The sequence below is a fragment of the Lepidochelys kempii genome, chromosome 15, assembly GCF_965140285.1.
Source record: "Lepidochelys kempii isolate rLepKem1 chromosome 15, rLepKem1.hap1, whole genome shotgun sequence".
Taxonomy (NCBI): Eukaryota; Metazoa; Chordata; order Testudines; family Cheloniidae; genus Lepidochelys; species Lepidochelys kempii.
In genome coordinates, this window is record NC_136394.1 from 11292076 (window position 1) to 11303551 (window position 11476).

Genomic DNA, 11476 nt, shown 5'->3' on the forward strand with positions numbered 1-11476 from the left:
TCCAGCCAATCGAGCTGGGCTCTGCGTTGCCAGGTCGGGTCTCCCTTCCAGGCAGTGCACGCAGTGCACCACGCTTAGCTTCAGTCCCCGGCCTGGCTCTCAGAACCGAGCAAAGGGTCCGAAGTACTTCCGGCGTCGCAACCGTCCCTGTTGCCAGGCATCGCGCCGTTGCCCTCTGACCCCGCGGGCGCCCCGCCCCTCGCTCCCATAGCTACGGAGGGAGGCGGCGGCCATCTTGGCAGAGGTGGCGGGGCGATGAGCGGCTCGAGGCCGAGGGTGGCGGCGCCAGGCCCCGAGAAGAAGCCGCCGCCGCCGGGATCCGGGGGGGTGCTGAGCCGGCTGCGGGGGCGGCGGGGCTCTGGGGACGCGGCGCTGCGGGCGGCCCTGCCCAGCTCAGAAGCGGAGCTGCTGGCGCTGGAGACCGTCCGGCCGGAACACGTCCTGGCGCTGGGCCGGGTCACGGAGAGTGAGTGCTGAGCTGGGGGACCGGGCACCGCGGGGCCGTCCGTGCTGCTACCGCCCCGGGGGACCCCCTGCTCCCCCTCCCTGGCGCCCCCCTGTTAGCCCCGCCCGCGGGCGCCCTGCCCCACGTATCCTCCCCGGGCACCTTCTCCGGCAGAGCCGAGTGTGAGGCCCACGGGGACCTCGTGGCCGTTTCTCTGAGGATCCCTTCCAGGGATCCCACACACTTTGCCTCTCAAAGGCTCCATTATCACCCCTGAGACGCCACACCTTACCCCTCATGGACACTATTATCATCCCCTCAGAAACCCTATACACCCTACCCCCCCAGGCCCCATTATATCCCCTCAGAAACCCTATACACCGTACCCCCCCAGGCCCCATTATATCCCCTCAGAAACCCTATACACCGTACCCCCCCGAGGCCCCATTATATCCCCTCAGAAACTGTATACACCCTACCCCCCCAGGCCCCATTATATCCCCTCAGAAACCCTATACACGGTACCCCCCCGAGGCCCCATTATATCCCCTCAGAAACCCTATACACCGTACCCCCCCCAGGCCCCATTATATCCCCTCAGAAACCCTATACACCGTACCCCCCCGAGGCCACATTATATCCCCTCAGAAACCCTATACACCGTACCCCCCCCAGGCCCCATTATCTGCCCCCGAGGGATCCCATACACCCTACTCCCAGCACCTATTATCGTTCCGCCAGGGATCCCCTATACCAGGGGTGGGCAAACTTTTTGGCCCAAGGACCACATCTGGATATGGAAATTGTATGGCGGGTCATGAATTCTCACAGAAGGAGGGTTGGGGTGTGCAAGGTTGGGGTGTGCAAGGAGGTGAGGGCTTCAGCTGGGGGTACAGGTTCTGGGGTTGGGCTGGGGGTGCAGGAGGGTGCTTGTACCGAGCCTGTACTGACCTGCAGGCTGGTACCGAGGAAGTGATCTCATATAGGCAGTACATTTCAAAGCCACTGCTGAGTAGCTTCAGGCTGGGTCTGAAGGGTTCAGAGGGCAGGAGGGGGAACAGGTCTGGGGTACAGGCTCTGGGCAGCGGTTACCTCAAGCAGCTCCCAAAAGCAGTGACGTGTACCCGCTCCGGCTCCTACACAGAGGCACAGCAAGGCGGCTCTTCGTGCTGCCCTGTCCACAGGTGCTGCCCTTGCAGTTCCCATTGGCCGTGGTGGTGGCAATGGGAGCTGCAGGGGCAGTGTGTGGAGCCGCCTAGCTGCCCCTACGTGTAGGAGGTGGAGGGGAGATATGCTGCTGCTTCTGGGAGCGGCACAGAGCCCTAGCATGACCGGAGTGGGACAAGCCCTAGACCTCGCTCCCCAGCTGGAGCGAGGCAAGCCCCTGTCCGTGCTCCCCAGCTGGAGCTCAAGGGCCAGATTAAAACATCTGAAGTGCCGGATAAGGCCCTGGGCCGTAGTTTGCCCACTCCTGCTGTATACCTTACCCGCCTTGTGGCCCCAGTATCAGTCTCTCTGCAGAACTTGACATCCTCTTCTGAGGACACCAGAAGTAACCTTGCCAGGACACCGAATATTCCTTCTTGTCCAGGACACCTCTTCCCTGGGGACCCTTCCAGAAAAGATCCTAGTATAGACTAGGTGAAAGACCTGCACTGCTTCCTCTCTTAGCAGCCGTACTTGGCTGGGTAGATTAAAAGGTTAAAAGGCAGAAGTCAGGCTCTTGTGACAGATTTCTGCTTTTCCATCTGGGTCCACCTTGGTGCTGAGACATCCAGTCTTTTCTGGTTTAACAGCACCAGCTACATTTGTCCATACAGACAGAAAAGTTGGGGGACAAAATCTATAAGGGTCTGGAATACTGAGACTGTATTGGTCCATAGTGATCCAGATTTTTCTGTGAAGTTGAACATGCGTGCCCATGTAGATGTTACATTTTTGGTTTTAGGTCCCAAATTGGCTAGATCCATCAAAGTTTTGTTTTATTTGCCTCTCTAGGATGAATATCCCTGAAGCCCTGAGACTGCTTGTCATTCTTGTTCAGTCTACTCCTTGAGTTTGTTGGTCTTTCACTTTTCAGTAGTTTTGATGCAGCAGGAGCCGAACTCTTGTTCCCTTTTGCAATCTGTCCTGTTGGCTTTTTTGCAGGAGTGATGCTGCTTAGGTGGTGCTTGTGTTAAACTATGGCATACTGAATAGTCTCATTTTCCCTCTTTGATTGGATTAGCTCACTCAGTATATACAGCTGCGCAGTAGTAGTAATTTATAGTAGTTATACAATATGTACATATGAGTAGTAGTAACTTGTCTCAGTCAGCACTGAGTCCAAATGCTGAACCGTATTGTACTGTTTGGTTAGCCAAACTGGCAACTTGCTTTTTGGTTTCCTTGCTGTTTGCCCCCTTCAGCTCTCCCAGAAGCTTCTGGGAAATATCCCTAAACGTTCTAAGGTGCTTGGGCTCAGTTAATGTAGCTGAAGGCCTTTTGATACCTGAGAGGAGAACCTTTGAAGCATATGGGTTATGTGGCCCATATTTTCTTCTCCTGATCTGGACTGTCATGAGCAAAAGATCTCCCTAATATGTTTCTCTCTCTTGTAGATTATTTATGCAAACCTGAGGACAACATCTACAATATTGATTTCACCAGATTCAAGATCCGGGACCTGGAGACAGGGACAGTGCTGTTTGAAATTGCCAAGCCTTCTGCTTCAGGTAGAACCTGCTGACAGTGGGAAAAGGGCTAGATATTATGGGATCTGGTGGGATCCAGGGAAGGGGTCATGCAGGCCAAACATCAAGATCTTTCACTATGCATAGTGTATTGAGTTCACCTGTATCATCCCTTAGGATTCCTGCAGGACTGAGAGCTTCTCTGCCTGCGAATATTCTAGTTACTGTGTAAAAAAAGAATGTGAAGTGAATATGGTAATAGCGAGAGGTGTTTTGGAGACTGAAATCCTCTTTCCATGGGATTGGTACAGCACAGAGCTTCATCCATACTTCTCTGTAAATGTGCCTCAACCCTGACAATGAAGACCAGCTGTAGGGGTGAGAGGGGAGTTCTTTCCCTGTGATCCTTTCAGACCTGAAATTGCCAGCAGTTGGGGCAACTCTAATAGTGTGTGTTATACTACTGACACATGGTTGTTAGGAATTGATCTCATGTAGGCAGTACATTTCAAAGCCACTGCAGGCTGCTACTTGTTTTCCATTTCTGAGCTCTGTGGGATGTGAATACCATGCTTATTGATCCCTTTACCTCCTCGGCTCAGCAAGGTTGTTACAGATAGTGCCCAGTGTTTGGGGGACTTGAATGCCCCATAGATGTGGTGCTGCTGTTGTGGTCTGATATGGTTTGATTTTTTTTCCCCTGAACACTAGATCGAGATTTATCAAATTCCATAGTTAAGCCCCACCAAAAGTCCCTTTATGTGTAAGTAGCCAAAGGAAGACTGAAGTGCAGATCCTGGAGGTAAAAAGCTAGTTGTCATGTAACTATGTACTTCCATAGTTGATTCCTGGATATGCATCTTTGTGAGCAGGGTCTTTTGGTCCATGTAATCAGTTGTGAACGTTTGCTATGAAACTGTTCTCTGTTAACTTCTTAATGCCCGTAGTATATCAAAGAACAGATGTTGCAGTGCTGGGTGTCTGAGCAGTGTCTTTTATGGTTTCTGTACACCATCCACAAGACATCAGCATGTTACTCCTAGAACATCAGAAGATTAACCCTGAGTTGGTAAATTCTTCTAGAGCAAGATGATGATGATGATGAGGACAGTGGAGAAGTGGACACCAGTGCAGGCCGCTTTGTTCGCTATCAGTTCACCCCAGCATTTCTCCGTCTCCGGACAGTCGGTGCAACGTGAGTAAAAGCTCATACAAAGAGGGGGGAGTAAGGCCTCCGGGGAACTTTAGGTACCAACCCTGTCAATTCATAGGTGAACTTAACAATGGACTAGTGAGACCAAGTTCATAATACAAATGAAAAAGAAGCTAATAGTGACAGGGAAGATTTCAAGATCTGCCTCTGTTTAGCACTGATATCAGCCCTATTGTTAGGTTCTGCGTAACTGCAAGTCTGAGGCTCTCTGCCTCTCCCATTCTGAAGTGAGCTAGGTGGTCTCATGAAGTGTATTTCTCCTGCCCTATGCCTGCAGAGTGGAGTTTACAGTGGGAGACAAGCCAGTGTCAAACTTCCGAATGATTGAGAGACATTACTTCCGGGATCGCTTACTGAAGAACTTTGACTTTGATTTTGGCTTCTGCATCCCCAGCAGCAGGAACACATGTGAACACATCTATGAGTTCCCCCAGCTCTCAGAGGACCTCAGTAGGTATCCTTCCTCCCTCACTGAACTGCTGTTGTGTTCAAATGCTCTCTCTCCCTGAGATGATAGATGGTCATGTGGTGGGACAGGGAACTAGGAACAGGTAGATCTGGGTTCAGTTTCTGGCTCTGCTGATGACTCACTGTGTAGTCTTAAGCAAGTTGCCTTCATATGCTGTGTGGTTGAGGTTTGGTGTTTTCTTTTATCGGCAGCTGGTGACCTCAGAGTCACAGTGGCTTTTGCACATAATGCCTCAATATATAGTCCAAGAGGTAACCCTGGTGACTTGGAGAGAATATTCCCTTAAAGGCCAAAGACACACATTCATAGCACCCACTGTTTGGGATTTGAGCCCTCCAACGGCAGACTGGGATAGTTTCTTTTCTGGGAGCCTGTGGAGAGCCATCTGTGATGGTAAGCTGAGAGTATTCCCAGTGTGGTTTTATTACAAGATGGGCTATGCCACTGAGGGACAGACTGGACAGCGACAGTTGAATACTCTCTGCCACTCTCTGGGCATGTCTGGCAGATGGAGGGTGAGCTGAGTTTGTATGTGACTTGAGTACACAAGCTGGGCTGTGCAAGTGACATTAGTTTTTCCACTTACTCCACACCAGACAGGTCTTAGAGGAGGAATGTATTTGTTCAGTGCTGCTGTACTTTGGCCTGACACAGGTTCCAGAATATCTGTGTGAAATTGAGCCACCCTCTTCCAGTTTGCTTTGACAGCCTGGAGACCTGCATTCTTTGGATAGGCTGAACAGATGGGCCAGTGCAGAGCTCCTGAGGCTCTCACAGTTACACCAGTTTGCTTCTCTTACCTCTCCTTAGGTGCAGAGCTTCAAAGTGACCAAGGGTTTTTTTTACCAAGTGCTTGTTTTCCTCTGACACTGCACTGCCCCTTGGGGTGTGCCAGACACAATACTCATGAGTGTAACTGACCTTTCTGTCCCGCAGTCCGCCTGATGGTTGAACACCCCTATGAGACCCGTTCAGACAGCTTCTACTTTGTGGACAACAAGCTGATCATGCACAACAAGGCTGACTATGCCTACAACGGGGGACAATAACCATTGCGTTCATGTCCACTGGATGCTGTGCTATCCCTAACCATTCCAGGTGTGCAGGAAGAGAGGAGTGCTGCTGTCTCATGCACCAGGGCCTCTTGCTGAACCTTTCCTTCACCCATGGACTCAAAACATGAAGCAAGAAGGCTGAGGTGGCAGTTTGTGACAGTAAAGGAAATCTCCCTGCAACACTCCCCTCCCTTGCATTCTTACGTACCTTGCCTCTGGCTTTCTCTCTGTTTCTGATGGTACCTTGTTTAGGTTTCAGATCAGGGACTCTAAGGCTCTGCTAGCAGATTATTGATGTTATGGTTTTTGTTGTTAGGTTACACCCTGTGACACCCAGTGGGCAAACTGCCCCCTGTCCAGAGAGCTCAGCTGATGTGTGGGCAAGCTATTTCTCCATACGAGAATCTGCTTTCTCCAAGTAGCTAGTGGAGCCTGAAAAGCAGATATCCTCCTTACTGCATAGTGGTTCAGCCTGTGTGAATGAGTGAGACTGGATCCCAGTTTGCACCCCCCTCCCCATCCCTCAAGGGGAGAGTTACAAGACGGGATGAATCTAGCTTTAAATGGTGCAGGAATCTTCCTTCTGCTTCCAGGGACTGGGGAACGTTACAAGTATATCTTGCAAGGGATTTGAATTGAGGTGCAGGATGTTTGAAAAGAGAGATTACACTAAATTGGCCATTCAATCAACCTGCCAGACTCCCTACTCCTTGAGCTGTTGTTAGGAAATAATTGGATTATGATTGGGGCTCAGCTTTAGGGCTGAGGTTAATCTTGCCACCTTCATCATTTCCCCTGCATCTATGTGAGAGAATTTTCTGCTCAAGCTGCACTGTGGGGGTATGGGGTCTGTCCATTTAGCTCTTTCTTTGGTGGTTGGGGGAGAACCTGGAGAGTTACCTGAATAACATTCTGCTTAGCAGGCAGATCTTCCTAGGCTTCAGTCTTTTTATATATATTTTAAACCCATGCAACACATCAGAGGTATTATAGTAAGAAGCAATGGTGTTACCAGCTCGTCTACTTTGTGTTGCTTGGGCCAGTGCTTAGGGTTGTGCTAGTATTAAACTGGGCCCTAAATGGTGCCCAGACCAGGACATTCAGGCACTGTTGGGAGGTGGCTGCTTGTGGTGATCCAACAGAAAGAAATGACATGATTTTATCCTTAAACCATGTGGATTTGGGCCTCTGCCAGTGTTTTGCCTGTTTGGTTGGATCATTTATATTTATGACTTCTTCTGTGGAGATAATTACTAGAGCTATTAGAGCAGCCAAACCAAAGTGTATGTTTCAGACCTGTGTAGCACCTGGCATTGAAGATGGGAAGAAATATTTGTGTCAGGCAGTGACACAATGTGTGTCCCTGGCAGTGAGGCTGGGGTCTAGCTCTCTGCCACGCAAATGTGCACTAATGAACTGCTTAGCTGGGTGTCATATTGGATGTCCTGATCCACTGATACCCTGCCATTCATTCTCACTCCAGCCCTATTGCTGATCAGGCCTGCCTCTTGTGTCTAACAGCTTGGCCTTATCTATGCTCGACAAATTGATCAGCGCCAGTATCATTTGTTCCCCCTCAAACAGTGGAAATGCACCTCGTGGCCACACGCACGCTGGCTACAGTTGGTTACCAGTCATGCTAGGTAATGCCCAAAGTAGACTCTGCTTTGTCAGGAGTAAATATTGATTGAATCACAATTGTAGGAATGTGGATGTTACAACCTAGGTCTTGTTAATATTTACACAGTAAAAGAAAGCCATTGTTCCGTTTGTGTGGCAGGAGATGAATAGTGTTAGCACTAGCACAGAGGATCAACTAGCTACAAGGCAACAGGTGAGAACAAATGTGGGATAAGGATCATGAAAGAACCTTTAGTTATAGGCGAGGGTGTTAATTATGAATGATACCACAAATGCCTTTTTTGTTTTGGAGAGGGCATTAATTGTGAGCCACCACAACAAATACCTTGGGAGCATGAATAGGATAAAGGTGACCAGGGTCAAGGTGGGTGTGTGTGGCTGTGGTGTGAGAAAGCTGGGAGGTAAAGAACAGTTCTCCTGCCATTTATCCATCGACTTCTCCAGGGATGTGCATATAATCCTATTTGATTGTTAGTTCAGAATCAGTAGAGCTGGTGTATCTTAAGAAAGGTCTCTAGTTCTCCTTTTGCTGGGGCTGTTTCCAGAGCTCCTTGCACTGTGCCATGGTGATACTGAGAGATCCTTTCTCACACAAGTACACCATACTACTTTTGAGAGGACACAATTGCCCCAGAGAAGTGCTTTCTGCCCTGATGTGTTCCAGGATGCTCAAGAGAGGAATGTCTAAGGAGATAACTAGTTATTCCCAAGGAGCTGATGGGAAATCTAGCTGAACTTGTGTGTAGTATAAATCCAGGTGCCTTTAAATATGACTTTTGTCTAATTCTCTGTTTAAAGCAACTACTTCTTGCTTGTTCTTATGAATGTGATGGTCTGTATTTGTTCCAAGTGTAATGGATAATGAGGTAGTCAGAAGGGATGTATCATCACCTGAGCCAGCAACAGGGAATATTCTGTACACAAAAATCCCAACATGAATAAGATGTATTATCAAATCTTTAAATAGTATTTAGTGTAGGTAGGAGGATTTGGCAGTGGTTGGGTGCCATGTAGGTGCTGTTTTGCAGAGTACATCTGCCTAGCATGAGTATACTCCTTTAAATGTGGGACTGGGTATTAGCTGCTGAAGAAGAGTCCATTCCAATCTGCAGTGGTCATCTTGAGCATCCAGAGGTCAGGGCAGAGGAAAGGACTGGTGCTCTGGGTGTCTCATGTGTGAATGTGTTATCTCCTTAGCAATAAGAAAGGGAAAACTGAAGATCGTAACAGGTACTTCCCAGTTGGAAAAGAGAGGTGCTGCCAGTTGCGTTGGTGTTCCAGATTTAAAAGGCGAGCCCCAGAAAGACATGCTGAGAAAAAAGCTCAGATAAGTGGGCAACACTATCCTGGGAGTTAGTCAGGCAGAGGAAGTTATGGATACCAAGCAGAATCCAGTGTTCCCTTCTCCTGGATGCTGTTAGCTTCTCCATTTAGAAGAGGGTCTGTAGAGTACTTCCCTGCCCTTGGTAAACATGATTAGCAGAGAACCTTTTCACCTTCAGTCTGCATCCTTTGTTGCTAGGTACAAGCTCCTCAAACCAGGGAGGAATTGAATGGGAATCTCCACGCATTCTTCCCCCTCCCCCTTCAAATGGACTGTCCATTTCGACATGGTATATGTGTATACAGAGCTGGTGCTAACGGAATGAGGCAGACATTTCTATAGTGTTGGCTAAGGAGTTAGTGGCTGGGAGATCAGTGTGAGACTGGCCTCCCTTTGTTAGTATACACTAGGCTGGAAAGAAAGTGGGGAGTTAAGCTTATACTGTAAGTAAAAGGGCCAAAAATGTAAACAGAAACTAACTCCATAAAGTATTTGTCCTCTTGGGACCAGTCTGAAGCATTCTCAAGGTGAGTGCTTCAGGCCCATGTGCTGTGTAAGAGAGGAGAGGAAACTTCCTGCACAACTGTTCCATGCGTGACTGAAGATTTTGTATTGCACCTGGTGTGATACGGTCACGTAGTGTTACATGACCAGGTATCGCTGTCTCTGTTCTCTCCCTTAGTTATGAACTGTCTTCCTTTGTGTATTTCCTTATGGTTTTAAATGCTTCTCATCAGAGAGGCAGGAAGCCTCTTCCCATTGCAGCTTCTCTCGGCTGGGATTTCCATTCTGCTTCTCTAGTCAAGGTCCAGGAATAATGGGCAAAACGTTTGAAAGCAGGATATGTTAGTGGAAATGAATCAGGAAGGTGATGAATAATTTTTGTGATAAGTGGTGGAGCAGCAAGATGAGTTTGGTCAAGTAGTGTGGTAATTCCACTTCCAGGTTCTGTACTTCATTAAATCCAATGTTTGTCTTCTGAACCACTGTCTTGTCACATCAAGCTTTGGGCTTTGTGATGCCCTCCTAATGCAGGGCTCTTCACATAATAGCCCACATCTACCCTTCCACATGCACAGATGACTGCTGTCTAACAATGTGCGACTTGAGTACCCGATGTAATTCCTGGGAGTCATAAAACATTGCCCACTCCCTCTGGCTTAATGGTGAGGACAAAGCTAAGGGACAGCTGGCGCTGTCTAATAAGCAATTCCTCTTCATCTGTCAAAGAAGATGCAAGCTCTAGCAAATATCATGGTCATCTATATTGACTTCTGATTTTTTTGTGTTTTTGTTACTGAGGTACATTTATAGGCATATTATGTGTGGGCTTTGGGCTGGTGGCAAGTTGCAAATGCATCTCTGTGCCCCAAAGCTTTGGCACTCCTATCAGAGCCGTTGTAATAGGACATGGGTAGCGTTACACCTTCATATAACCAGTTTGGCAGAGGGGAAATATAACCCAGCATCCATACTTTCTTCATTCTGTGAATCAAATATTTAAACAAGCCCAGTATTTGCTTGTATTTGGGACTGGCTCTCTGCTTCACAATGCCGTTTACCCTGGGAGCCCTCCAGGTCTTGGTCCATATTGTCTCCATATCACCCGTGTCTGTCCCTTTAGATCCAAGAATGATCCTTGGGTGCTGCAGGTTCCCCTTAGTTTACAAAGGACAGTAGCAGTTCAGTGGAGATTTAACAGAAATATATTTTTTCCTTTGTAAAGATATTTTTCACAGAGAATGCAAGAAGCATCAATGAAGTTGCTTGTGATATTTCCCTCCTCTGCTGTCCTTCTACCTTGGATCCTCATTCCACTGTGTCTTGTCATGTCTCTCCTTGTCCAGAGTAAACTAGGCGACTTATTTGTATAAAATGTTATTTTGTCCCAAGCAATAGTAATAAACCAGGATTTTCACAAGAATGGGACTGAGTAATTTCTTGGCTTACTCACATTACACCAGCTCTCAGCACAAGGTAGCCCTGGAGTTCAGACTCACATTAGACCAGTGGTTCTCAAACTTTTTGAATTGGCAACCCCTTTCACACACCAAGCCTCTCAGTGTGACCTGCACTTATAAATTAAAAATGGGGGTATGAAATTTAACAAGGGCACAGACAGTCAGCCCCATGCCTGGTGGGGTGATAGCTTGAGGTAATAACCTCGTGACCCCCTAAGGGGTTGCGATTCATCCATTAAACTCTTAAAACACAGTACTTCACTTCTAGCTTTGGACCCACTCTGGGCAACAGTGGAAACATATATATGTTTCACTTTGAATCTGTAGGGCAGATTTATAACCGGCAAGAAAGCTGAGACTATGGCTTCTACTCTCCAATGGTCCTCTTAAAGCGGGGGCTCCCCCCTTAGCTACCCGTTGCAGGTTTTGTTTCACTCGCGCTTGGCCAGGCAAAGTTACAAGGGATCGCTGGTCAAAGAGGTGCAACCGCCTCTGCATAAAATAAGGCAAGTGGCTTAGCGGCTCCCCACAGCGCAGAGCCGCGAGCGAAGAGGCCACAGCGGTAGGTTTAGCGTCTAGCCCGGGCTACACGCTGTTTCTAGCCCGTTGTGGTCACGGCCCTTAGCGGGGGCAGGGCAAAGGGCGGGTCACGGCGGCCCCAGGGGTTGAGCTGCTCTGCGCTCCGCGTGGCCGGCC

General features: G+C 48.5%; 1 protein-coding gene across 2 annotated transcripts; it reads left to right on the forward strand.

The window, feature by feature from the left end:
- Positions 1–213: 213 nt before the first annotated feature.
- Positions 214–10743, forward strand: UNC119B (unc-119 lipid binding chaperone B). Of its 2 annotated transcripts, none has more exons than XM_073312316.2 (5): positions 214–466; positions 3046–3159; positions 4201–4312; positions 4608–4780; positions 5736–10743. In XM_073312316.2, exons 1-5 carry the CDS (start codon positions 256–258, stop codon positions 5846–5848), a joined length of 723 nt encoding a protein of 240 aa, XP_073168417.1. In that variant the 5' UTR covers positions 214–255; the 3' UTR covers positions 5849–10743. The 2 variants fall into 2 exon arrangements, with proteins under 2 accessions (XP_073168417.1, XP_073168418.1); XM_073312317.1 differs by having other exon boundaries at positions 4608–4784; positions 5736–5848.
- Positions 10744–11476: the final 733 nt, after the last annotated feature.

Bases quoted from the DNA above. Each gene is read 5' to 3' on its own strand.
- UNC119B (XM_073312316.2), top strand. From the start codon at position 256: ATGAGCGGCTCGAGGCCGAGGGTGGCGGCGCCAGGCCCCGAGAAGAAG. The intron at 3,160-4,200 runs GTAGAACCTGCT...AAATTCTTCTAG, and splicing joins TGCCAAGCCTTCTGCTTCAG to AGCAAGATGATGATGATGAT. The intron at 4,781-5,735 runs GTAGGTATCCTT...TCTGTCCCGCAG, and splicing joins CCAGCTCTCAGAGGACCTCA to TCCGCCTGATGGTTGAACAC.